We start from the raw sequence: 23545 nt of genomic DNA, 5'->3' as shown, positions 1-23545 counted from the left end.
TGGCTTGCAAAAGTACAACAAATAATCCCGAAATAATTTATTGTAAGGTGCTAAATTGTAGATTGTTGTTTCTGGGAACTTTTTAAAATGCTTAATTTATGTTTTCGTCTTTTTGCCCACAATTCTGGTCGACAATGTCACAGATTTTGTTTCAGAAACGTAGCAAAATGTATTATAATTTTATATGTGAGAAAAGACTAGAGAACAGCAAACCATGCCCCGAATATAAAGGAAAAATCACTCACACTTAAATGAGAACTGAAAACTTATACAAACTATAAATATTCCTCAAAAAATGTTTGAAAGTTGTTTTTGTCCGAATTCATGAGATGTTTTTTGCGTATTCCCTTTCCGCTACACAATAATGTTAAATATTGTTAAATATTGAATATTCAACACGAACCTACACATTACGAAAAGTATTTGTAGAATACCTTGCAGTGGGTGTATATTCATTTTTCATGTAATTTCTGTGTCGGAATTTGAAATCGTTGTAAGAGGGAGGACCATTTCAATTCTGTTGGCATTTATCATAATTCTCTTTGTCGGCGGTATAGATTTGATAAATTCCCGACAAATCGCTACAACACGAATTTCATAATGCACTCGTATTTGCAACCGCATCTGTATTGGGCTTTAGCATTGAAAGCTAAAGATTTTCGCATCGCATTGCTCTGAAGGACGCCGACTACATTGATTTGATGTGGCATTTCTCTGTCTATCTATCTATATCTAAAGAATCTCTTCAACTATGTGTTTTATTTGCTTATTTTTTGCGTTGGGAATGCTCGCATGTTCTGGCCCATCGATGTTATTTTGAAGTTCACATCTTTACTTTTTTCAGGCATGAGTTTTCTAAGGCGACATCCTTGGGCTAGATCATCAATCAATAGCTCGAAGGATCGGGGTTTTGCGTTCCATAACTGACCCATGACCAGATGGATGTTTAAAGGTCTTAATGGTATGGGCCGTTGATAGCAAACGATCGATCCCCTAGAACAGCTGTTTTGCCACTGATCGTTAAGTGATCGCAGATTAGAAGGAAACCTAACTAGCGCCGCCTGATCTCTTGCTTTGCCCCTGTTTTCCACCCACATTAGTGCCAGATCGGATTGGCATTGAGGTGACCAAAAACCAAAACCAGAACAAAAAGCGAAAAATGATCACCGAGAAAAACAAATAAAGATCCCACCATAGCATATATGTACATGTGTGCGTCTAGAAATGATATGTGAAATAAGTAAAAAGAAAGCTCCCAGAAGAAAAAGCGGGGGATTCTGGCGGAGAAGAATTGCCATTGCCTCAGGGCGGAAAAGTTGTCATTGAAATGAATTTTACTATTTGACTAATGCGAGAATTGCGAGAGAGCTCACGCAATCGCAATCGTGTGAGGAGGAGCTTTCCGCTCTCGATTCCGCAACGATCCTGATTGCATCATATGCTCGCACATATACCGTCCACCACCCCGCAATCCCCCATAGAAATGCCCACTTGCTAGAGAAGAGGAATCAGAGCAGCCAAGTGCTAGACCGAAAAAGGGAGCAAGAAAAGCCGAAACAGAAACAGCGCCACGCACACCGATCGTCGAATCGAAAAGCTTTCGGGGTCTTACGGGATCCATGGGTATCAAGTTGCCCCGTATAAAAGGCAAGTTTACCGGTTGCACGGTTCAGAACGGCTTTCGAGCGCGTAAGTGCAACACCTTTGATGTGCGATCTCTGATTTTTGGATATTACCACCCAGCAGCAGTAGCGGTAGCAGCAGCATCAGCGGCAGCAGCAACAATTTGACCTTTTTGTCAAAAAGCATAAACCTAAAATAATTATTACTACCTATACCTCGTATATACATACATATATGCAACAAAATCGAGAAATTTCAAAAAGTGTGTGTTTGTGCCTTAACTAAGATCCTAGCGAAATCGGATCTATTAAAACTCTGTGACAATAAGAACAGTGAACCGGACTCTGACCGAACCTCGGATTATCGAATTGAATTGGATTACAAATAACCATCTTTCGTTAGAAAGTACTTCAGTTACTTAACATAACCTATAGTCGTTTTAGTTTCTTTACTTTCTCACGGCGAATTTTGACTTAAAACTAATTCATCGTATCATTTTACGGTTACTTAAAAAATTCTACAACATATAGATCATTTAAATGTCAGAAAGAGACAGCTAGCTGTTACTTCATCAAAAGAAAAATTCGTGTATCGATGCGAGTTCGAAATGCTGTAATAGCCATTTCGAATTACTGGCGAAATGATTTCATACACAAATACCTGTGTGTGTGGCCGAGACATATGCGTGGCATGCTATTAAATAGAAAATAGATTTAGAATACTCGAATTCGTTGTCGGCTCATATACATGGGCGAAATTATTTCGAATATGTTTTAAAAATAACCAAAGACATTAGAAAGAGATCGCCAATACATATAGCTTATGTCTATATGTGCCATGTGGTGGTACCATGAGCCAAAAAGCTTCTCGAAACCACGAACTACATATAGACGAATATCTATGTGACTTTAGTTTCGAAATATTTTCGAGAATTTTAAAAATAACGCATTCGTTAAAAGTTCGCGTCAATTCGAGTTCGAATCGGATTTTCGATTGTCGATTTAGCGTAGATTGTCGAAAATCGTTCCGCCTTCGAAGTTTACTGAAAGGAATCATTGCGATCCCGTGAATTGCTCGTATGAGAACAACTTATCGAGATAGTAGTTTAACTAATCGAAATCGCGATCCTAACGGCTATATTAATTTTCTTCCTACAGTGAGTGAGTTGTGGTTACCGTTTAACTCCCTATAAACTGTAAATAAGAGGTATTGTGCGTACTTAAGAGCTCAATAGTATGTTAGATTATCTCACAAAAAAAACCTGGAGGAAAGTACGCCAAATATCTAAATGAAAATCGGCGTTACGTAACAAATACCAACGCCCCGAAAATTCGTATATATGCATAGCATTCTGATATATGTATGTATATATAAGTGGTATACATATATACATATTCGAATCGGATCCGTGATCTATATTTAAGCGACAACCCACACAATTCACTTGTTGTCTGTTTATAACAAAAACAACAACACAAGCACCGACCAGACCTAATTAACTTTGAGGTGTGAGATGAAATCAAAGCCACACATAAATAAATATCCGGTTACGGTAACGGAAATTTCGAAAACGCGAAACGGGAAAAATGGTCATATTTGGAAATCGAAATTTAATTTCGAAATCCTATCCACGCACACACGCGTACAAATGTTGTAGTGTCTGCTATTGCTGCTGCTGTCGAAATGGGTCAAAAGCACAAAATCCAAAAATCGAACCAATTTCCAAAAATAATATGCTTGCCTGAAAACCACATAATAAATACTATTTTTTTCTTGTATATTTACAGGGAAGTTTTGGGCTCACGACGCGATTAACAAAGAAATTTTGAAAAGTCCCAATATTATTTTTCGAGTTTTTAAGTTTCTAAACGAAATTTAAGCAAGATGCCGAAGCCAGTAGCCAATCAGGAGGATGAGGATCCCACCCCATACCTGTTCGTGTCTTTGGAGCAAAGGCGTATCGATCAATCGAAACCCTATGACTCCAAGAAGTCGTGCTGGATCCCCGACGAGAAGGAGGGTTATCTCCTTGGTGAGATCAAGGCCACCAAGGGCGATATCGTCTCCGTTGGTCTGCAGGGTGGAGAGGTAAAGTCATCGTCTACAACAGGCTTCATCAGCGAAAAAAAAAGACCAAAAAAAAACAACATATCAAGCAACATATATCAAGCTATTGAAATGCTTGTTATTGAAGTTTCTAGTTCAGAGTGAACCTCAAGTGTTAGTCGGCTGTTATCCACTGAAGAAATCTTTTTGGTACTACAAGAGGGATTTTTCAATGGATAGCATAAGACTGGGACTTTTGCATGACCACAAGCACTTCAATAGCTTGAAATGTAGTTACAAATATTGGAATGAAACTATAGATTTCGCCTACATATACGATTAGGTACGAGATATCAAATCCGAGAAGGTGGAAAAAGTCAATCCACCAAAATTCGAAAAAATTGAAGATATGGCCGACATGACCGTGCTTAACACTCCTTGCGTTTTGCACAATCTGCGTCAGCGTTACTATGCTAAGCTCATCTACGTAAGTGTTGTACTGCCAGAAACTCACTAATGTATGGGTATCTCTTCTTCTCTCTCTCAATCTCAATCTCAAAAACGAACTGCTAACCCAACGTCTAACCAACAAATGTTGTACAATAACTAAACATAACCAATCGAACTGAATCCGACTATCGAACGAAAATGGTATACAGACACGAGACTTAAAGAAAGATCTGCTCCAGCAAGTGAACCCCCCGAAATACGAAAAAGCCGAGGATATGTCCAACTTGACATACCTTAACGATGCCTCTGTGCTCCATAACTTGAGACAGAGATACTACAACAAGCTGATCTACGTAAGTAATTGCCGATCAAGGGTGGCACACAAGTATGCGTTCTATGTTCTTACCCAACCGCTTATCTACCGCTAATCACTCACTCTTATGAAAAAGAAAAACATCTCAAAATTATCCAAAATTTGATTAGAGCTCTACTGCAACTAGTCTCCAAACATGGCCGTAAAGAATTTAACGCAATTGAGTAGACTGCTAACTCTGTCATTGGCTCTTTTTTCGGACTTTTGAAACACACTTTAGCCCTATGAAAAAACATAACCCCAGCTAATTCCTCACTTCCTGTGACGTATGCACTAATCCAGCTTGTATTAAAATGAATCTTGGCCGTCCAGTCGGATGAACCGCACAACTGGAAATTAAACGGTTCTACACACAGCACACACACCTCACATTCAAAGCCACAAGAATTGGTTCTCAACACACAAAGAAAGCCGAGCTGAAAACCCACAAGCAGGCCATCAATCATTACCCAATCCAAACAGAAAAAACTTTAAACAAGTATCCTGAAACATCGTAGTTAGTTTTTATTTACTTATAACACAAAACCGAACACCAAAAAACTGGTAGACCAAAAGACAACCGAAACTGTTACTAAAAGTCGTAATTATAAGAAAAACTTATTCTAATCTTTCCTCTGTCTATGGAGCGATTACGAGCACTCCGAAAACTGTAAACTGAATACTTAAAACTGAAACAGTTGCTAAAAACTACAAGACTCATGGAGGTGCTCGGAATCGTCTGATCCACAAAAAACTAACTTTCCAACGATTCTAACAAAGATTAATACACGCAGAGATCTCCATCATATTAACAAGCAACTTCTATCCCATCTTTCTTGGCGAAAAACAGACCTACTCCGGTCTTTTCTGCGTTGCCATCAATCCTTACAAGCGCTACCCCGTGTATACCAACCGTTGCGCTAAGATGTACCGTGGCAAGCGCCGTAATGAGGTGCCACCCCATATTTTCGCCATCTCTGACGGTGCCTACGTCGACATGTTGACCAACCACGTGAATCAATCTATGTTGATCACCGGTGAGTCTGGTGCCGGAAAGACTGAGAACACCAAGAAGGTCATTGCGTACTTCGCCACTGTCGGTGCCTCCAAGAAGACCGATGAGACCGCCAAGAGCAAGGGCTCCCTGGAAGATCAGGTGGTGCAGACCAACCCTGTGCTTGAGGCTTTCGGTAACGCCAAGACCGTGCGTAACGATAACTCCTCCCGTTTCGTAAGTATTCCCCGACTTAATAGATCACCATGCGGAAAATGAAATAATTTGAACGTATCCCTTGCAAACCAGGGTAAATTCATCCGTATCCACTTCGGCCCCACTGGTAAACTGGCTGGTGCTGATATCGAGACCTGTAAGTTGTCACTTTAATGCGCAGTGAATGTTGATCCGGACACTAACGTAATTCTCTTACCATTACAGATCTGCTCGAGAAGGCCCGTGTCATCTCCCAGCAGTCCCTGGAGCGTTCCTACCACATCTTCTACCAGATCATGTCTGGCTCCGTTGCCGGTGTCAAAGGTATACAAACGTCTCACTTACTCATCCATACATCCTCCATTCAGAGAATCAGAGAAATTCTATTTTCTATTTAAATATCTTTTAGTTGTGGTTTAGGTTCAAGACACTCACACGAACACAAAACACAACCCACACACTTAGAAACACTCACATACGAACCCATTCAAACTTGATTCCATAGATTAATCGAAGTACTTTCTATATACACACTATCTGTCTAGACTTCTGTCTGTTGACCGATAACATCTACGATTACCACATTGTCTCCCAGGGCAAGGTCACTGTAGCCAGTATCGATGATGCTGAGGAGTTCTCCCTCACCGATGTAATTGCCCTCTCCTTATTTGATTCTAAATTTCGTTTTTATATTGTTGATTGACACTTAGATACTTATTACTTATTTGGCTAAACTACTACTATTTGAACTATCGTAATCTATTTTAGAGCAATTTATAGCTAGTTGGTTAACTATTGCGTACCGCTATCGTATCGTAAATGGATTAGGCCACCCCCTATCCGCTTAGCTGTAGCCCAATACTATGCCACGAAACATCCCAAGGAACGGATATTTGGATACCCATAGTAGAAAGCTTTCACTGAGACCCCCGCCCCTCCCCTACCAACAAAAGTACTAACCCATTTCATATCCAACTAACTTATATTCAAGCCCCTTCAATAAAATCAACTTTTTTCTACCTCTTCCACGTACCTTCCACCAAATACCTCAACATACAACTGCACCTTTCATAACATTCGTACAATGTTGTTCGCATATATATTCTGTGAATATCTATAAAGAATACTGTCTGCTCTCGAACAACATTTACGACTATCGCATTGTCTCGCAAGGCAAAACAACCATACCCAGCGTCAACGATGGCGAGGAATGGGTCGCCGTGGATGTAAGGCCATACAGAACATGGTTACTTATCTGCATTATCGTACTACCTTCGAAACCATAACCCATACTACGCATACCTCTTAACTCCCTTCGGTGTTGTACACTCAATGTTGTCCAATATGAATACTCCTGTACATATATATGTACGCTTTTCCATGTCCTAAACTTCATGTCCTGGTCTTATTCAAAATTCACAAAGCCTGCCAAGCTAGCCAAGCCAATAAACAGAAAATATAACCCCTAACCTAATATAGAACCTAATTAACTTAATCCAAATAATGTGATTTAGGCAGATTTTATGATAGTGTAGGTAGGGTGTAGTTACCTTCACACAAACACATATCCCCTTATTTAAGTTAAATGCCATATCATCGAGTCTTTTTGTTCGCGTAAATTAGAGATGGTATTTCTGGGCCAACATATTGGTGATTATCCCGGCATTTGCCAGGGCAAAACTCGGATTCCCGGTGTCAACGATGGGGAAGAATTTGAGTTAACTGACGTAAGTTGTAGTGCAGGTCCAGTGTTTCCCAAATCAAATCCTACTCCAGCTCGGAACTGTTGTAAAAAGATATCTTCTATACCAGTGTTACGTATTCAATTTTTCTTATTAAACTCCACTGATGATTTTTGATAATGATCCGAGCACGATCATATCGACCTTTCGCTCTATGTAGTGACGGCTATGACATCTGTGTATATATGGTTAACTTTCAAGTGTTATTCCGGAATTATCTTGAGTTACTGCTCTCTCTATCTCTACATCTCTTTCTATACATTCTTACCAGTTTTTTTCCCACGTAGTCTTGCAACACAATGCCATATCCAAAATTCCGCTTGTACCATACACAAAACCGAAGCCACCGAATAGACCCAAATCCCTCAGCTGGGAGCAGGAATGATCTCTGTTGACCTAGCACTGAATCTGTACAGTTAAGTCCTATTCGATTTCTCACTTGACACCGGGTTGTATTTGAATGCCATCAAATGATAGATCGAGATAAAAACCTGCTCCTGGCAAAGAAAAACTGCACAAGGATAATGTCCAAGTCGTTGACACATACACTGCAAACACTCCAAACACTCCACACACCAAACACACAGCATTAAGCATATGGCCCATGTGCAATAAGGTTTTGAAACCCTAGGCTTAGAGCATAAGTTATGTTCTTCTTGCTAAACCAAAGAAAAACCTCTTTTCCAACTATGTGTATGTAGACATGTGCTTCCTCTCCGATAACATTTACGACTACTATAACGTATCCCAGGGTAAAGTAACTGTACCCAACATGGATGACGGTGAGGAATTCCAGCTTGCAGATGTAAGTGGTCGCCAAACGAAGCACACACTTCCCCAAAACCCAAAACCCACACCCTCACCCACACGCACACGAGCACACACACATAGACATATAGACACTTTCCGTTTATATATGCATCCAATATCGGTAACGTCTGAACGACAAGGAACCCACGAACCGATGAACTCCACCAAACACATCGAAACCAACAGATATTTTTTGAGTGTTTTGTGATTATCTTTTCTTTCCATGTTTTTTTTCCGTTACCCAAGTTCCGTTTCAAAATCCGATCCCGAAAATGGAACTTCTAGAGAGTAAGAATGATGGAATGGCGAATGTCGCAACCCTTGCCCGAAAAAGCATCCTAAGAATCGGTCTTTGAGCCGATGTCCTGTCAATTGTAAATGTATCTAATACGAATGCCCTGACTACGACGATTCTGTTGTACTCGACTTTGACTTTATGCCTGGAATGTCAATGCATCATGTTATCCTAAGATATTCCTAATTATAATTAGAAAAGAGTGTGTGTGAATACCCCTGTAATTTGTACCTGCAAAAGCGACTCTATGTACAAATTCAAGATTGTATCCTTTGTGTCTATGATAGTTTTAGTGTACAACGGCCAAAGACTGACCCGAGAGCCGTCCTCGCCAAACTGGTTGAGAAATGTAGCACGTAAACCTTTTATGAAACCAATAGTATGTCCCACAGAAAGTTTATACTTTTCATCTGTCTTGTTAGAGTTTAAGCAACCCGGCAAATCACGCGTTTCCCAATGATTCCGGAATACTTAAGCCACCTGGTAATCCTAGCTATCAGTAGCACCCGTAGGTCTACTAACCATAACGCTGCTCGATACGAAATCTTTTGTAATTTATAGTAAAACCGTTTAAGCATGTTTTGCATGATCTACTAGATGTAAGCTACACTGATCCACAGAGAAAATGCTCAAAAACAAACCCCAGAAAATAACGCCAATAAAAGCTGACTAACCAAAGGAAGTTAAATGATGCCTTACTAAAGCTCCACACGTTTTTGCCACAAAACCTTTCCACCAACAGCAAGCCTTCGACATCTTGGGCTTCACCAAGCAGGAGAAGGAGGATGTGTACAGGATCACCGCCGCTGTCATGCACATGGGTGGCATGAAGTTCAAGCAACGTGGTCGCGAGGAGCAGGCTGAGCAGGACGGCGAGGAGGAGGGTGGCCGTGTGTCGAAGCTGTTCGGTTGCGATACCGCCGAGCTGTACAAGAACTTGCTGAAGCCCCGCATCAAGGTCGGCAACGAGTTCGTCACCCAGGGACGTAACGTCCAGCAGGTCACCAACTCGATCGGTGCCCTCTGCAAGGGTGTCTTCGATCGTCTGTTCAAGTGGCTGGTGAAGAAGTGTAACGAGACTCTGGATACCCAGCAGAAGCGTCAGCACTTCATTGGTGTACTGGATATTGCTGGTTTTGAGATCTTCGAGGTGAGTATCGGACGGATCGGGGACATGGTCCGAGTGGAATCCTCTCAGGGTGCTCACTCGTGGTCACTCTAGCGGATTTCAGTCGGATGTAGCTGGTGATGACTTAGCCCAAAATATTTTTATGACTGGGTTATCTCATCCCCAGCCGACCTGCTAACACGTCTCTTAAAGATTTAGATAGGGATTCAGACTCCGATTCAGAATCACTCGGGGAACAAAATAGGTGCAACCTATCTTCGCACTGAAACACCACAAAACAATACAAAGATACACTGCAGCACTATCCGTAGTTACCTTACTAGAGCACTATTATAAATTGTAAATATTCCCAACTCCAATGTAGTACAACGGCTTCGAGCAATTGTGTATTAACTTCACCAATGAGAAACTGCAGCAGTTCTTTAACCATATCATGTTCGTCATGGAGCAAGAGGAATACAAGAAGGAGGGTATAAACTGGGACTTTATCGATTTCGGTATGGACTTGCTGGCCTGTATCGATCTGATTGAAAAGGTGCTTAATAGATTCAAATCACTCCATGTTTTCTCTTTGTGTACTTTGAATTGTGTGCACTTGAAAAATGCACTGAATTATTTTCGTTTGTTATGTCATGTCTTAGCACTTTCAATATGAATCGAAATCTGCGGATAGGTTTCCGCCACAGTGATCTCAGGTAAAATGAGTGTGTTCTGAATGTCAGGGAATTTTTTTGGCATGCCCCATCTCCAAGCACTGGTTTGAAATATTTTGAATATGTACTCATCCCATCAATCCGCACCATTTCCCCCAAAATATGATATCTAGTACAACGGTTTCGAGCAACTGTGTATTAACTTCACCAACGAGAAGTTGCAACAATTCTTCAACCATCACATGTTCGTTTTGGAGCAAGAAGAATACAAGAGGGAAGGCATTGACTGGGCCTTCATCGATTTCGGTATGGACTTGTTGGCCTGTATCGATCTTATTGAAAAGGTTCGTCTCCTCCCAACCAACCTTCCTAGCCAAAAATTATCCGCCATCGCTCGTTGTTCTGTCAACATATATGAATAAGTTTATTTATAAAGTTTTCAGCACCCCGAATGGCAAATCATCTAAAACTGATGATCCCAGATGGGGGTAGCATATATATTTATTGTTTCAGTCATGCGGAGAAGTGCGCCCATAAGCGTTTTCTAGCTCCATATATATATATATATATTATAAGCACACAAACCCACATCCATGTCATGCCTCTCCAGAATGAAGAATCCCCAGAAAGAGTTCGAGGGAAAACCGAAAGTAACTAACCCAACGAAGTCAAACATTGAAAGCAACATACAAATTAACACCGCTTTATCTTTATGTTACATATTGTTCCGTTCCTCAATCTAGTACAACGGTTTCGAACAATTGTGCATCAATTTCACTAACGAAAAACTGCAACAATTCTTCAATCATCACATGTTCGTTTTGGAACAAGAAGAATACCAACGCGAGGGCATCGAATGGACCTTCATTGATTTCGGCATGGATCTGCAATTGTGTATTGATCTGATCGAAAAGGTACAGACACGGCCACAACTATCTATCAGAGCAGATAGCCCAAGCTGACCATTACACAATAATACACAATTGCGATTAAAGTGCACCTTGAAGAATGATCTAATATATTATAATCTAATCGATATTAATTTCCGTTAACCTAGTCGTAAGATCGCCTTAAGCTAAACAAGCACCAACAGTTAATGCATTTGCAACTTTGCGACTCACCACTAAAATAGTAAGGGGTAAGTCCTATGTACTAATGTGTTTTGTAAGTCGTCTTAGTGAAGCGATATGCCGCTTATATAATGTATAATGTTAAAACGCTACTTTAGTTTAAATGCGTGCTTCTACTAGAAAAAATTTGTCTCTAGCCACACAGAAGCATCTTCGAAGAAACTAACGAATGAAACTTCGCCTCTTCTTACCACTAGCCCATGGGTATCTTGTCCATCCTGGAGGAAGAGTCTATGTTCCCCAAGGCCACCGATCAGACCTTCTCGGAGAAGCTGACCAACACCCATTTGGGCAAGTCGGCTCCATTCCAGAAGCCCAAGCCTCCAAAGCCCGGTCAGCAGGCTGCCCACTTCGCCATTGCCCATTATGCTGGTTGTGTGTCCTACAACATCACCGGTTGGTTGGAGAAGAACAAGGATCCTCTGAACGACACCGTTGTCGACCAGTTCAAGAAGTCGCAGAACAAGCTGCTGATCGAGATCTTCGCCGATCACGCCGGACAGTCGGGTGGCGGTGAACAGGCCAAGGGAGGTCGTGGCAAGAAGGGCGGTGGCTTCGCTACCGTCTCGTCGGCCTACAAGGAGCAGTTGAACAGCTTGATGACCACTCTGCGCTCTACCCAGCCTCACTTCGTCCGTTGCATCATTCCCAACGAGATGAAGCAACCTGGCGTGGTTGATGCCCACTTGGTCATGCACCAGCTGACCTGTAACGGTGTGCTTGAAGGTATCCGTATTTGCCGTAAGGGTTTCCCCAACAGGATGATGTACCCCGACTTCAAGATGCGGTAAGTATCGGTTGCGGGGGTTTTAGGCTTACAACATAATTAATACTCTAGCACTTAGACACTTAGTTCAAGATCAGATATATTACTATAGTAATAGTACAGCACTTTCGGTCATTTCTACATGCACCTGTTAGCTTTATGAGTAATCTATTAATTATGATCGACTATTAACGTATGAATTGTAATACTCAACTATAGTTACATGATTCTGGCTCCTGCCATCATGGCGGCCGAAAAGGTGGCCAAGAATGCTGCCGGAAAGTGCTTGGAAGCCGTCGGACTGGATCCCGATATGTACCGCATTGGTCACACCAAGGCACGCACGCATAAAATGTTCTTTTTTATATCCACCTTGTGTATGCAAGCGAATGTACTCACTCCAATTGTATCACTAGTGTATCTTTCAATTGAATCCCCACTTGTTGATCCTCGTTGTATGTACCATGTACCGTGCCAGAAATCAATTCCAGTTTCAGTGCTGTGTTTAGGTGTATCTCCGTCTTAAGGCTTACTGTGTGAATCACGATTTGTTCTGAGTATGGAATCAAAAACGAACTCTACATCCTGACAGGTACCAGATTCTGAACCCCCGTGGCATTAAGGACCTCGACTGTCCCAAGAAAGCCTCCAAGGTTCTGATCGAGTCCACCGAGCTGAACGAAGACCTTTACCGTCTGGGTCACACCAAGGCATGAGAAAGATATTTATTTACCTAAGCTTAATCTGGCAAAACAACTTCAAAATTTTGCAAAAACAAACACTTATGAGTGGATGGCTCAATAGAATTTTCATGTAGTCAATAATATTTGATACGGTGCTCGAGAAAACCTCAACGGGAGAGCTCCCCAATTCAAAATACCCATATACATTCACACTTTACACACAGAAAAAAAAAAAAAAGGTTGATAAGTCACAACTGTTCCGTGTGGGAACGATGGTATAAATATTTCCATATTGCAGCTATCAAATCCTGAACCCAGCTGGCATTGTTGGCGTTGATGATCCCAAAAAGTGTGGATCCATCATTTTGGAATCCACCTCATTGGATCCCGATATGTATCGCATTGGACACACCAAGGCATATAAACGTTCCAATTTCGTTTAGAATTTTCATGCATTTTGGACTTATTTCTTTCTTCTGCTCCTTCCCACAATAAGTAGATTTGAAATATACCCCTTTCACACTTGACGAATACCACACAGCTCGTATTCGAATCCAATTTTCTCAATACAAAACAATTGAACTTCACTCGTATCTCAAAAGCCAGCCAGAGGCAATACGAGTCAAAAGCATCCACAAAAGAAATACAAAACCAATACAGCATCCAACAGATTTTAGGCGCCCTTTAGGTAAACAGCAACATAACTCTACTAAGGGCGCTCAGTTCAGCACTTCTCTCCCCATTCCCGGAAATGATATGATATGAAATCCCACTCCAACACGCACACACACACATGTAGACACGAACACCTAAACACTCGTAAAGCCCCAAAGCATGGGTTCGAAAGTATTATGATAGAAGTTCCTTTTTGAAGATTTTCTCGTTAAGATCAACTGTAACTAACCCTAAGGTATAAGCTAGAAGTACTAAACCATAATTCGATACATAGAATACTGTAGTATCATTTAATGTTGATTATCATCATCTATATGTGACCATATAGCTACCAAATCCTGAACCCTAAGGGTATCAAGGGTATTGAGGATCCCAAGAAATGCACGAAGGTTCTGATCGAGTCGACCGAACTGAACGATGATCAGTACCGTTTGGGTAACACAAAGGCACGCACAAACAAACATTCTTTATACACTTGATTACTTCAAAAACTCCTTTTGTCTATGGCTCCAAAACTGATGTCCAGACATTCATTCACACTTTGCATCAACAAACTGAAAACACCCATGGAGTTGGACCTTGTCGAGAGGCAAACTAAGCAAAAAGCCTAGAGTCTTGACCGGGGACACTCTGTTCGCATGACATTTTTCTCTATTTCTCTGTCTGCATAAGTTAATAGAAGGACACACAATACATCAATACAGATCCTTCCCAAACAGAAACAGAAACCCACAGTCCCTCAACCCAAAAGTTCATTGGTGTATCCGTATTAGTAGTAACTTACCTAGACGTAACTCTACTATTTCCTAGTCATTAGTTGATTAATCTAACCCCACCAAAACCAATACAAAATTAGTTAGTCTGTATGCCATCTTACACTAACCCAATCGTTTGAAACTAATTAATACAAAACCTTCAAACTACAAACCCCCATACAGCTACAAGATCATGTGCCCCAAGCAATTGCAGGGCGTTGAGAAAGACAAAAAGGCCACTGAAATTATCATTAAGTTTATCGATTTGCCCGAAGATCAGTACCGTTTGGGTAACACAAAGGTATATGACCGACAATATATCTCAAACATTCATTCACGAACTACATCATCTGCACTCTACTGCTTCAATCTCGACAATGTCTTCCTGACTGCTTAACTCGACTCAAGCCCTATCGAATTTCATCGAATTCGTCAGGGTTTGATTGAGGTTTTGGCCAATCGGTAGATATTATCTAGACCTCCACATTTGCACACTTGCACAGATATAAATTCCAGAACTCTCATTTCTAGCCCAATCCTGACAACTTTTCCAGCTGCTAGTACACAGCTTATGTCAATGATTTGGCTAGGGATTGCTTGATCTAGACTTTTATATTGCCTCTCCTAGTCTCATCTGAGTGTTTTCATCTGCCTGAATTCTAATCCCATTTGCATCGCCATACTAAAACTATAGATGTTATTTTGTTTGTATGTGTGAGTTGATGTACCTTTCTGTTCTGTTTTTGTTTGTACCATCCATCCTCTATCTATCCCAGTTCAACCTGTCCAAAAGTGTTTTTGAAGAACCGCTTAAGCATAGGCCAAAAAAAAAAATGAATGAACCTCCGCCGTCTGAATGAGTTTCCCCAGAAGCTCCCAGAACAGTGTGGGTTCCGCTTAGTGCACGCGCTCTTCAGTAGATGGAACCAACAGAGATCTAACCTATTTTTTCCCCCAACCCATTCCCAACCTTTAAATGAAAAAAACAGGTGTTCTTCCGCGCCGGTGTCCTGGGTCAGATGGAGGAGTTCCGTGATGAGCGTCTGGGCAAGATCATGTCCTGGATGCAGGCCTGGGCCCGTGGTTACCTCTCCCGTAAGGGCTTCAAGAAGCTCCAGGAACAGCGCGTCGCCCTCAAGGTTGTCCAGCGCAATCTGCGCAAGTACCTGCAGCTCCGTACCTGGCCCTGGTACAAACTGTGGCAGAAGGTCAAGCCCCTCCTCAACGTCAGCCGCATCGAGGATGAGATTGCCGTGAGTATTTCCCCAACCGAATGAGATCGTACCAGGCTGGGTCTGGGTCTGGGGTCTTGGTGCACTCGTCTTGTGGTTCGATGGGGATGAACTTGGACAGTACAGTTGCTGGTGACAATCATGCGGTGACCGCAACACGTTGATGTAGCCCTGGTGTGTCTATTCCATTTAGTCACTGTCTGGGGTAATTGGATGAGCTGGGGCAGCTGCAAGCAGCAATCAAATCCCCAACTCAATCTTATTTTAGCCAATGGTCATAAACATTGTTTCGATACGAAATTCTTGCGCTTAATTAAGCACACATCTTAATACCTGCACCAGGGGCCCATAAGCAGGCGAACCGAACCACCCACCCACTACCAGCTGCCCGAACATATCGATACGATCTGATTCCAATCGCTGGGGCAGCCAAAAATAGACGCTGTCATAATCTCCTCGCACTTTCGGGCCAAATGTGGCCTCTGTTTTCCCCAGGCGAATCACTTCGCTGGAATCCAACAGCTCTTCACCCCTCGCATTACCATACACTTCCCCACGTACAATGTATTTGCTTATGAATATTTTTCGAAAATTATGACTTGTAGTGAGGTCTATTCTTGGCCCTGCCACATAGCTGGGGATTTTTTTTAAGAGCCACAATTAGTTTGCCAATTAGCTTGCTAATTAAATAATAAAAAATGCCCGAGAATGCCCACGTATAGTTCGGATCCCCGATGAGTAATTTACCATGCATATAGTACATCCATACGCACGATATTTCTAACCGATCTATATATGTACATATATATACCCCAAAGATGGTACACCTGCTTGTCCCGCCGCACAAGTGCGACTTGATAGGCCCCATACCAACGCAGTATAGCATTAGCAATAGCAATGCCAGCAATTCGTGAATTATGATGGCTACCTCCTAGCCAAGGCGATTACACACATGCCAAGTGGCAGCAGCTGCCATTTCGCTGCTCTGCTCTGCTCTGCTCTGGTGCCGTTCTGCTCGCATCGGGGCGTTTTTGCTAATTTTATAGCCAAAGTGGCCCAGTGCATTTGCAGCAGCCATTCCAGTTGTATTTGACCAGTCGCCGTCGCGGTAACGCGTACCACAAAAAATCGAACCCCTAACGAAGAACCAACCGATCTGAGCAAAAGAGCATTAGCCCATAAGCATCTGGGCTGGCATAGAATATAGCTAGCAACAAGATAACGAATTCAAATTGGAATTGCAATTGCAATTGTAGTTGACAAAAGTGAAAAGCCCTCGCAAGAGTGTTTCCCATTTAAATAGGAGTTAAAGAAAGTGATTTATCACCATGGCCGATGAAAAGAAAGCCAAGAAAACGAAAAAGTCCGCCGAATCGACCACACCCAGTGCCACTGAGGAAGCGGCTCCAGCCGAAGCTGCTCCACCAGCAGAGGCTGCAGAAGCTGCTCCTCAACCCGAACCAAGCGCCGTCGAACCACCAGCAAAACCCCAGCTGGCTGACGAGATCAGTTCCGGCAATATCCCTTCTAACCCATCCAATGCCTCTAATGACTTACAGCGTCTGGAGGAGAAGGCCAAGAAGGCTGAGGAACTGCATGCCGCTGAAGTGAAGGTCCGCAAGGAGCTGGAGGCCCTCAACGCCAAGCTGTTGGCTGAGAAGACCGCTCTGCTGGACTCCCTGTCCGGCGAGAAGGGTGCCCTGCAGGACTACCAGGAACGCAACGCCAAGTTGACCGCCCAAAAGAACGACCTCGAGAACCAGCTGCGCGTAAGTATCCCATTAATCCCATACACCAAATCCCATTTATGCGATGGCATAAATCCAAGTGCCACGAAAGCGGAAAACGCAAAATTGATCAGAGGCAATCGAGCATGAAAGTTGCTCTGCTATTTCTGGCCATCGGCGCCCTTGGCTAAATTTAGGAGTGACCGATCAGCAACTTACTCAGCCACTTAACACACCCGCACAATTTTGTTCAATTCCATTAGGATATCCAAGAGCGTCTGACTCAGGAGGAAGATGCCCGCAACCAGCTGTTCCAGCAGAAGAAGAAGGCCGACCAGGAGATCTCTGGCCTGAAGAAGGACATCGAGGATCTGGAATTGAACGTCCAGAAGGCCGAGCAGGACAAGGCCACCAAGGATCACCAGATCCGCAACTTGAACGACGAGATCGCCCACCAGGATGAGCTCATCAACAAGTTGAACAAGGAGAAGAAGATGCAGGGCGAGACCAACCAGAAGACCGGTGAGGAGCTCCAGGCTGCCGAGGACAAGATCAACCACTTGAACAAGGTTAAGGCCAAGCTCGAGCAGACCCTCGACGAACTCGAGGATTCGCTGGAGCGCGAGAAGAAGGTGCGCGGCGATGTTGAGAAGTCCAAGCGCAAGGTTGAGGGCGACCTCAAGCTCACCCAGGAGGCCGTTGCCGATCTGGAGCGCAACAAGAAGGAGCTCGAGCAGACCATCCAGCGCAAGGACAAGGAGCTGTCCTCCATCACCGCCAAGCTCGAAGACGAGCAGGTCGTTGTTCTGAAGCACCAGCGCCAGATCAAGGAACTGCAGGCCCGCATCGAGGAGCTCGAGGAAGAGGTCGAGGCTGAGCGCCAGGCCCGCGCCAAGGCTGAGAAGCAGCGCGCCGATTTGGCCCGCGAGCTCGAGGAATTGGGCGAGCGTCTGGAGGAGGCTGGCGGTGCCACCTCTGCCCAGATTGAGCTCAACAAGAAGCGTGAGGCTGAGTTGAGCAAACTGCGTCGCGATCTTGAGGAGGCCAACATCCAGCACGAGTCCACCCTGGCTAACCTGCGCAAGAAGCACAACGATGCCGTCGCCGAGATGGCCGAGCAGGTTGACCAGCTCAACAAGCTGAAGGCTAAGTAAGTATTGCTCATACCTTTAGACTTCTGGCTAGCTTTTTCAGGTGCAACCGCTATTGAGATAGAGAGATCTTGAAGGAACTACAGTCTAGACTCCTTTTGAAGAGCTTTGGTTGCCGAACCGAACATAATAGATATTTTGCTCTTTTTACCCATTTGCTAATCCAGGGCCGAACACGATCGCCAGACTTGCCACAACGAGCTGAATCAGACTCGTACCGCCTGCGATCAGCTGGGTCGCGATAAGGTAATATGTCGTGATAACTGGCGCCCGGGCACGGACGTCCAGCGATCCATACATATACAGAATCACACTGAACACAGCATGTTCCAACCAACAAATAAATATGCTACCACACAACTACGTACAAACGAACTACGCTGTGTGTCCCCCTCTCTCTCAAAAACTCTCTATCTCTCTCTGTCTAATAAAATGGAAGGTTTTTTGAAAAGGTTCAACGCAAGGAAAGCAATTCGCTCGCTTCTCGCCTCTGTATCTGTATCTGTATCTGTATCTGTCTTTATCCCCCACAAAACATGAACTAACCCGTGAAATACGAACCTCTGCTCTGTGTCTCTATCTATCTGTCTAAACCAGGGCTGAGAAGGAGAAGAACGAGTACTACGGCCAGTTGAACGACCTGCGTGCCGGTGTCGACCACATTACCAACGAGAAGGTATTGAATTTGATCTCTACATATATTATTGCTCTCACCGCGATGCTGTAAATTTAAATGCTGAAAGTTCTAGTTTAGCCACGTCTAGATCTGTGTATAGTATCAACGTAGTTGCAAAGCAACCACACCGGAACCCCAAAAGAAAATTTGATTTGATTATATAAAAACTAAAACGACCCACCACCACTAAAGTAATATCCAAGCTTGATCTACTAAACCCCAAATGCCTTGTACAGCACTTGACACGAAACCAAAATGCCACACGTACAACCAATTATGAAATTGCCAATCCCATTCCGAAACTAATGAATACCCATTTCTTAAACGACCAATAGGCTGCCCAGGAGAAGATCGCCAAGCAGCTGCAGCACACCCTCAACGAGGTGCAGTCGAAACTGGATGAGACCAACAGGACTCTGAACGACTTCGATGCCAGCAAGAAGAAGCTGTCCATTGAGAACTCCGATCTGCTCCGCCAGCTGGAGGAGGCCGAGTCCCAGGTGTCTCAGCTGTCCAAGATCAAGATCTCTCTGACCACCCAGTTGGAGGACACCAAGCGTCTGGCCGACGAGGAGTCGCGCGAGCGTGCCACCCTTTTGGGCAAGTTCCGCAACTTGGAGCACGACCTGGACAATCTGCGCGAGCAGGTTGAGGAGGAGGCTGAGGGCAAGGCCGATCTGCAGCGCCAGCTCAGCAAGGCTAACGGTGAGGCCCAGGTGTGGCGCAGCAAGTACGAGTCCGATGGCGTTGCCCGCTCTGAGGAGCTGGAGGAGGCCAAGAGGAAGCTGCAGGCCCGTTTGGCCGAGGCCGAAGAGACCATCGAGTCCCTCAACCAGAAGTGCATTGGCCTGGAGAAGACCAAGCAGCGTCTGTCCACCGAGGTGGAGGATCTGCAGCTGGAGGTCGACCGTGCCAACGCCATTGCCAACGCTGCCGAGAAGAAGCAGAAGGCCTTCGACAAGATCATCGGCGAGTGGAAGCTCAAGGTCGACGATCTGGCTGCCGAGCTGGATGCTTCCCAGAAGGAGTGCCGCAACTACTCCACCGAGCTGTTCCGTCTTAAGGGCGCCTACGAGGAGGGCCAGGAGCAGTTGGAGGCTGTGCGTCGTGAGAACAAGAACCTTGCTGATGAGGTCAAGGATCTGCTCGACCAGATCGGTGAGGGTGGCCGCAACATCCATGAGATCGAGAAGGCCCGCAAGCGCCTGGAGGCCGAGAAGGACGAGCTCCAGGCCGCCCTCGAGGAGGCTGAGGCCGCTCTTGAGCAGGAGGAGAACAAGGTGCTCCGCGCTCAGCTTGAGCTGTCCCAGGTGCGCCAGGAAATCGACCGCCGCATCCAGGAGAAGGAGGAGGAGTTCGAGAACACCCGCAAGAACCACCAGCGTGCCCTCGACTCCATGCAGGCTTCCCTTGAAGCCGAGGCCAAGGGTAAGGCTGAGGCCCTGCGCATGAAGAAGAAGCTGGAGGCTGACATCAACGAGCTTGAGATTGCTCTGGATCACGCCAACAAGGTAGGTTCAACAACTAGTGCCTCGTCCAAACAAAACGACTAACCTTAATTCTTATCTTTCAATTCAGGCTAACGCCGAGGCCCAGAAGAACATCAAGCGTTACCAGCAGCAGCTGAAGGACATCCAGACTGCCCTCGAGGAGGAGCAGCGCGCCCGCGACGATGCCCGCGAACAGCTGGGTATCTCCGAGCGTCGTGCCAACGCCCTCCAAAACGAACTGGAGGAGTCCCGCACTCTGCTGGAGCAGGCCGATCGCGGCCGTCGCCAGGCCGAGCAGGAGCTGGCCGATGCCCACGAGCAGCTGAACGAAGTGTCCGCCCAGAACGCCTCCATCTCCGCTGCCAAGAGGAAGCTGGAGTCCGAGCTGCAGACCCTGCACTCCGACCTGGACGAACTCCTGAACGAAGCCAAGAACTCCGAGGAGAAGGCCAAGAAGGCTATGGTCGATGCCGCCCGCCTGGCCGATGAGCTCCGTGCTGAGCAGGACCATGCCCAGACCCAGGAGAAATTGAGGAAGGCCCTCGAGCAGCAGATCAAGGAGCTGCAGGTCCGTCTCGACGAGGCCGAGGCCAACGCCCTCAAGGGAGGCAAGAAGGCCATCCAGAAGCTGGAGCAGCGCGTCCGCGAGCTCGAGAACGAGCTGGATGGTGAGCAGAGGAGGCACGCCGATGCCCAGAAGAACTTGCGCAAGTCCGAGCGTCGCGTCAAGGAGCTGAGCTTCCAGTCCGAGGAGGACCGCAAGAACCACGAGCGCATGCAGGATCTGGTCGACAAGCTGCAACAGAAGATCAAGACATACAAGAGGCAGATCGAGGAGGCCGAGGAAATCGCTGCCCTCAACTTGGCCAAATTCCGCAAGGCTCAGCAGGAGCTTGAGGAGGCCGAGGAGCGTGCCGATCTGGCCGAGCAGGCCATCAGCAAATTCCGCGCCAAGGGACGTGCCGGTTCTGTCGGTCGTGGTGCCAGCCCAGCGGTAAGTTTCTGAACTATGGCATCATATGCCTTCTTCATCACACCCCTTTAGCACTTAAGACCCACCCCACTCAGAGAAAAAGTAAATATGTATGAAAACCCATTTGAACTTCTCTCAATCGAACACTACTGAGCCTTCATATTGCTGCATCAGCGCCATCTCCATCACGTTATTTCTGGATCAGTTATTGAATAATGTGTATATTCTTCCCTTTCATATTGCGCGCGTATGCTCTGCTTCTTCTTACGAAAACAGATCTAAGCCTGAGGCATCACCATCGAATAAAAAATCTATATAGCGATCCAATTATGGTTCATTTACGATAATGAGAGAACAAAACCATGCAAAGAGAATTATAGCTTATAAGAATTATTATAAAATAAATACTAATAACAATAATATAGATGCATCACACGACATTCGCTAGCAGACAAAAATGTATAAATTAGAGGCCACCCCAATCAGAAATCAATGGATCAAAAACAATTCATCGAATACCAACCAAGAATGCGTTCATTTTGACAGAAAACCAAACAAAATGCCAAAAAAATATATTGCAAATAAATAAGCAAGCAACCAACTGCAGCACCAGGCTAAATCAATCGAAATGCTTTCTTTACCACTATTTACAAAAAAGAGAAAAAACAATACTATTCTTCCACTATATTATTATAAACTGTATTTGTACATGTGTACTGCAGCCGACAGCGTCAAAGGGCCGCAAGAGCGCGCTGCTGGAGCAGTAGAAACTTTCTTGAAACATTTGTAAGTGGACGTGTTCGTGCACGTCTTGACCCGTTCTTGTTGTGTCGGAACTCTTCCCTCCCACTCCCTCACACGCACACCAGTCAGTCAATCATCTCGTTGTCTCGCTCACTCGTTCGTTGTCGTTGCTCATAGTATCGTCTCGCTGTCGTACTCGTCAAGCGTTCTCGCTCCTCTCTCATTCGACACTCGTAAGACACTCTATCTCTCTCTCGAAGAGCATTTACGTTAGCTCACTTCGTAACCTAGTTATCGTTATTTCACCGCGCCACTCGCTGGCACTAAAAAACGTGTTCAGAGAGTACTAGGCGTACTCGTTATCGTTCTATCCCGTGCAGTCGATCCAACATGGCGACTTGTCCCATCCCCGGCATGATTGAATACATATGTAATATCTTCATGAACTAATTTTAATCAACTGATTTTTCTCTCTTCCCCAGCCCCGTGCGACGTCCGTTAGGCCACAGTTCGACGGATTGGCCTTCCCACCACGATTCGACCTTGCTCCTGAAAACGAATTCTAAATGCCATTTCATTTTTTAATTTATTTTAAATGATATTTCATAATGATTATGTTTATGATTTTAATATAATTTCTTAATTTAAAAACAAAATAATAAAACTATAACAAAATAAATATCGAAAACGACGGGAGGCAAACCACCAACAACGCCAGATGCACTTAGGCAAAAAATTAAATCATATAACAACAATCGATCATCATCGATTAGCATACATACATACATAAGTGATCAGTAACAGGCTATTGTGTAAGCGCGACATTTGCCATGGGGACACTACTCGCTGGACCTGTATTTGTATTTGTATTTATATATTTTTATACAACTCTCGAAATGCATTCAACCAACTAACTATCAAAGAACCATCGATTCTCAGTCGAACAACATGAGATGATAATCGCGAAATGTGAGCCCCGTCAAAATGAAGGCCCCGCGGAGGTGTCCGCCGGTAAATGTCGCCCGCAGTTCGAATATTTTGCTCTATATGTACTCCCAATATTGTTTGTCATGCAGACCAGACAAGACATACGGACGACACGAGCTACACACTGCGCTTATGTTTATGTTAAATTCAGACTCTATCAAGCAGTGATAGGGAGATAAGATCATCACTTGACACTAAATGAAAAGTATACAAAAAAGGAACAAAATAAATGTAAATCAATTTAAC

The 23545-nt window shown here is 44.3% G+C and overlaps 1 protein-coding gene across 34 annotated transcripts; it reads left to right on the top strand.

Annotated features, from left to right (window-relative positions):
• The first annotated feature begins 2689 nt into the window (after positions 1 to 2689).
• On the top strand, positions 2690 to 23544 carry LOC6529515 (myosin heavy chain, muscle). 34 transcript variants are annotated; one of them, XM_039373104.1, is made up of 19 exons: positions 2693 to 2783; positions 3411 to 3711; positions 4329 to 4472; positions 5322 to 5702; positions 5775 to 5838; positions 5907 to 6005; positions 6227 to 6330; positions 9271 to 9678; positions 10484 to 10654; positions 11638 to 12227; positions 14503 to 14620; positions 15309 to 15572; positions 17111 to 17320; positions 17542 to 18428; positions 19027 to 19105; positions 19441 to 20616; positions 20684 to 21589; positions 22291 to 22354; positions 22795 to 23544. In XM_039373104.1, exons 2-18 carry the CDS (start codon positions 3508 to 3510, stop codon positions 22333 to 22335), a joined length of 5850 nt encoding a protein of 1949 aa, XP_039229038.1. In that variant the 5' UTR covers positions 2693 to 2783; positions 3411 to 3507; the 3' UTR covers positions 22336 to 22354; positions 22795 to 23544. The 34 variants fall into 34 exon arrangements, with proteins under 34 accessions (XP_039229036.1, XP_039229008.1, XP_015052119.2 ...); XM_015196626.2 differs by lacking the exon at positions 14503 to 14620 and adding an exon at positions 13893 to 14010 and having other exon boundaries at positions 2694 to 2783; XM_039373103.2 differs by lacking the exons at positions 6227 to 6330; positions 14503 to 14620; positions 19027 to 19105 and adding exons at positions 8125 to 8228; positions 13188 to 13305; positions 18597 to 18675 and having other exon boundaries at positions 2695 to 2783.
• The last annotated feature ends 1 nt before the right edge of the window (position 23545 follows it).

This window comes from Drosophila yakuba, chromosome 2R, assembly GCF_016746365.2.
Source record: "Drosophila yakuba strain Tai18E2 chromosome 2R, Prin_Dyak_Tai18E2_2.1, whole genome shotgun sequence".
Lineage (NCBI taxonomy): Eukaryota > Metazoa > Arthropoda > Insecta > Diptera > Drosophilidae > Drosophila > Drosophila yakuba.
This window is presented reverse-complemented; position numbering and strand designations above follow the sequence as displayed.

What these genes read in the sequence shown, in the direction of transcription:
- LOC6529515 (XM_039373102.1), top strand. Translation starts at nt 3,508, where the DNA reads ATGCCGAAGCCAGTAGCCAATCAGGAGGATGAGGATCCCACCCCATAC. An exon ending in GTATTGATCTGATCGAAAAG is followed by an intron (nt 11,225 to 11,637) that starts GTACAGACACGG and finishes TCTTACCACTAG; the next exon opens with CCCATGGGTATCTTGTCCAT. An exon ending in ACCGTTTGGGTAACACAAAG is followed by an intron (nt 14,621 to 15,308) that starts GTATATGACCGA and finishes TGAAAAAAACAG; the next exon opens with GTGTTCTTCCGCGCCGGTGT.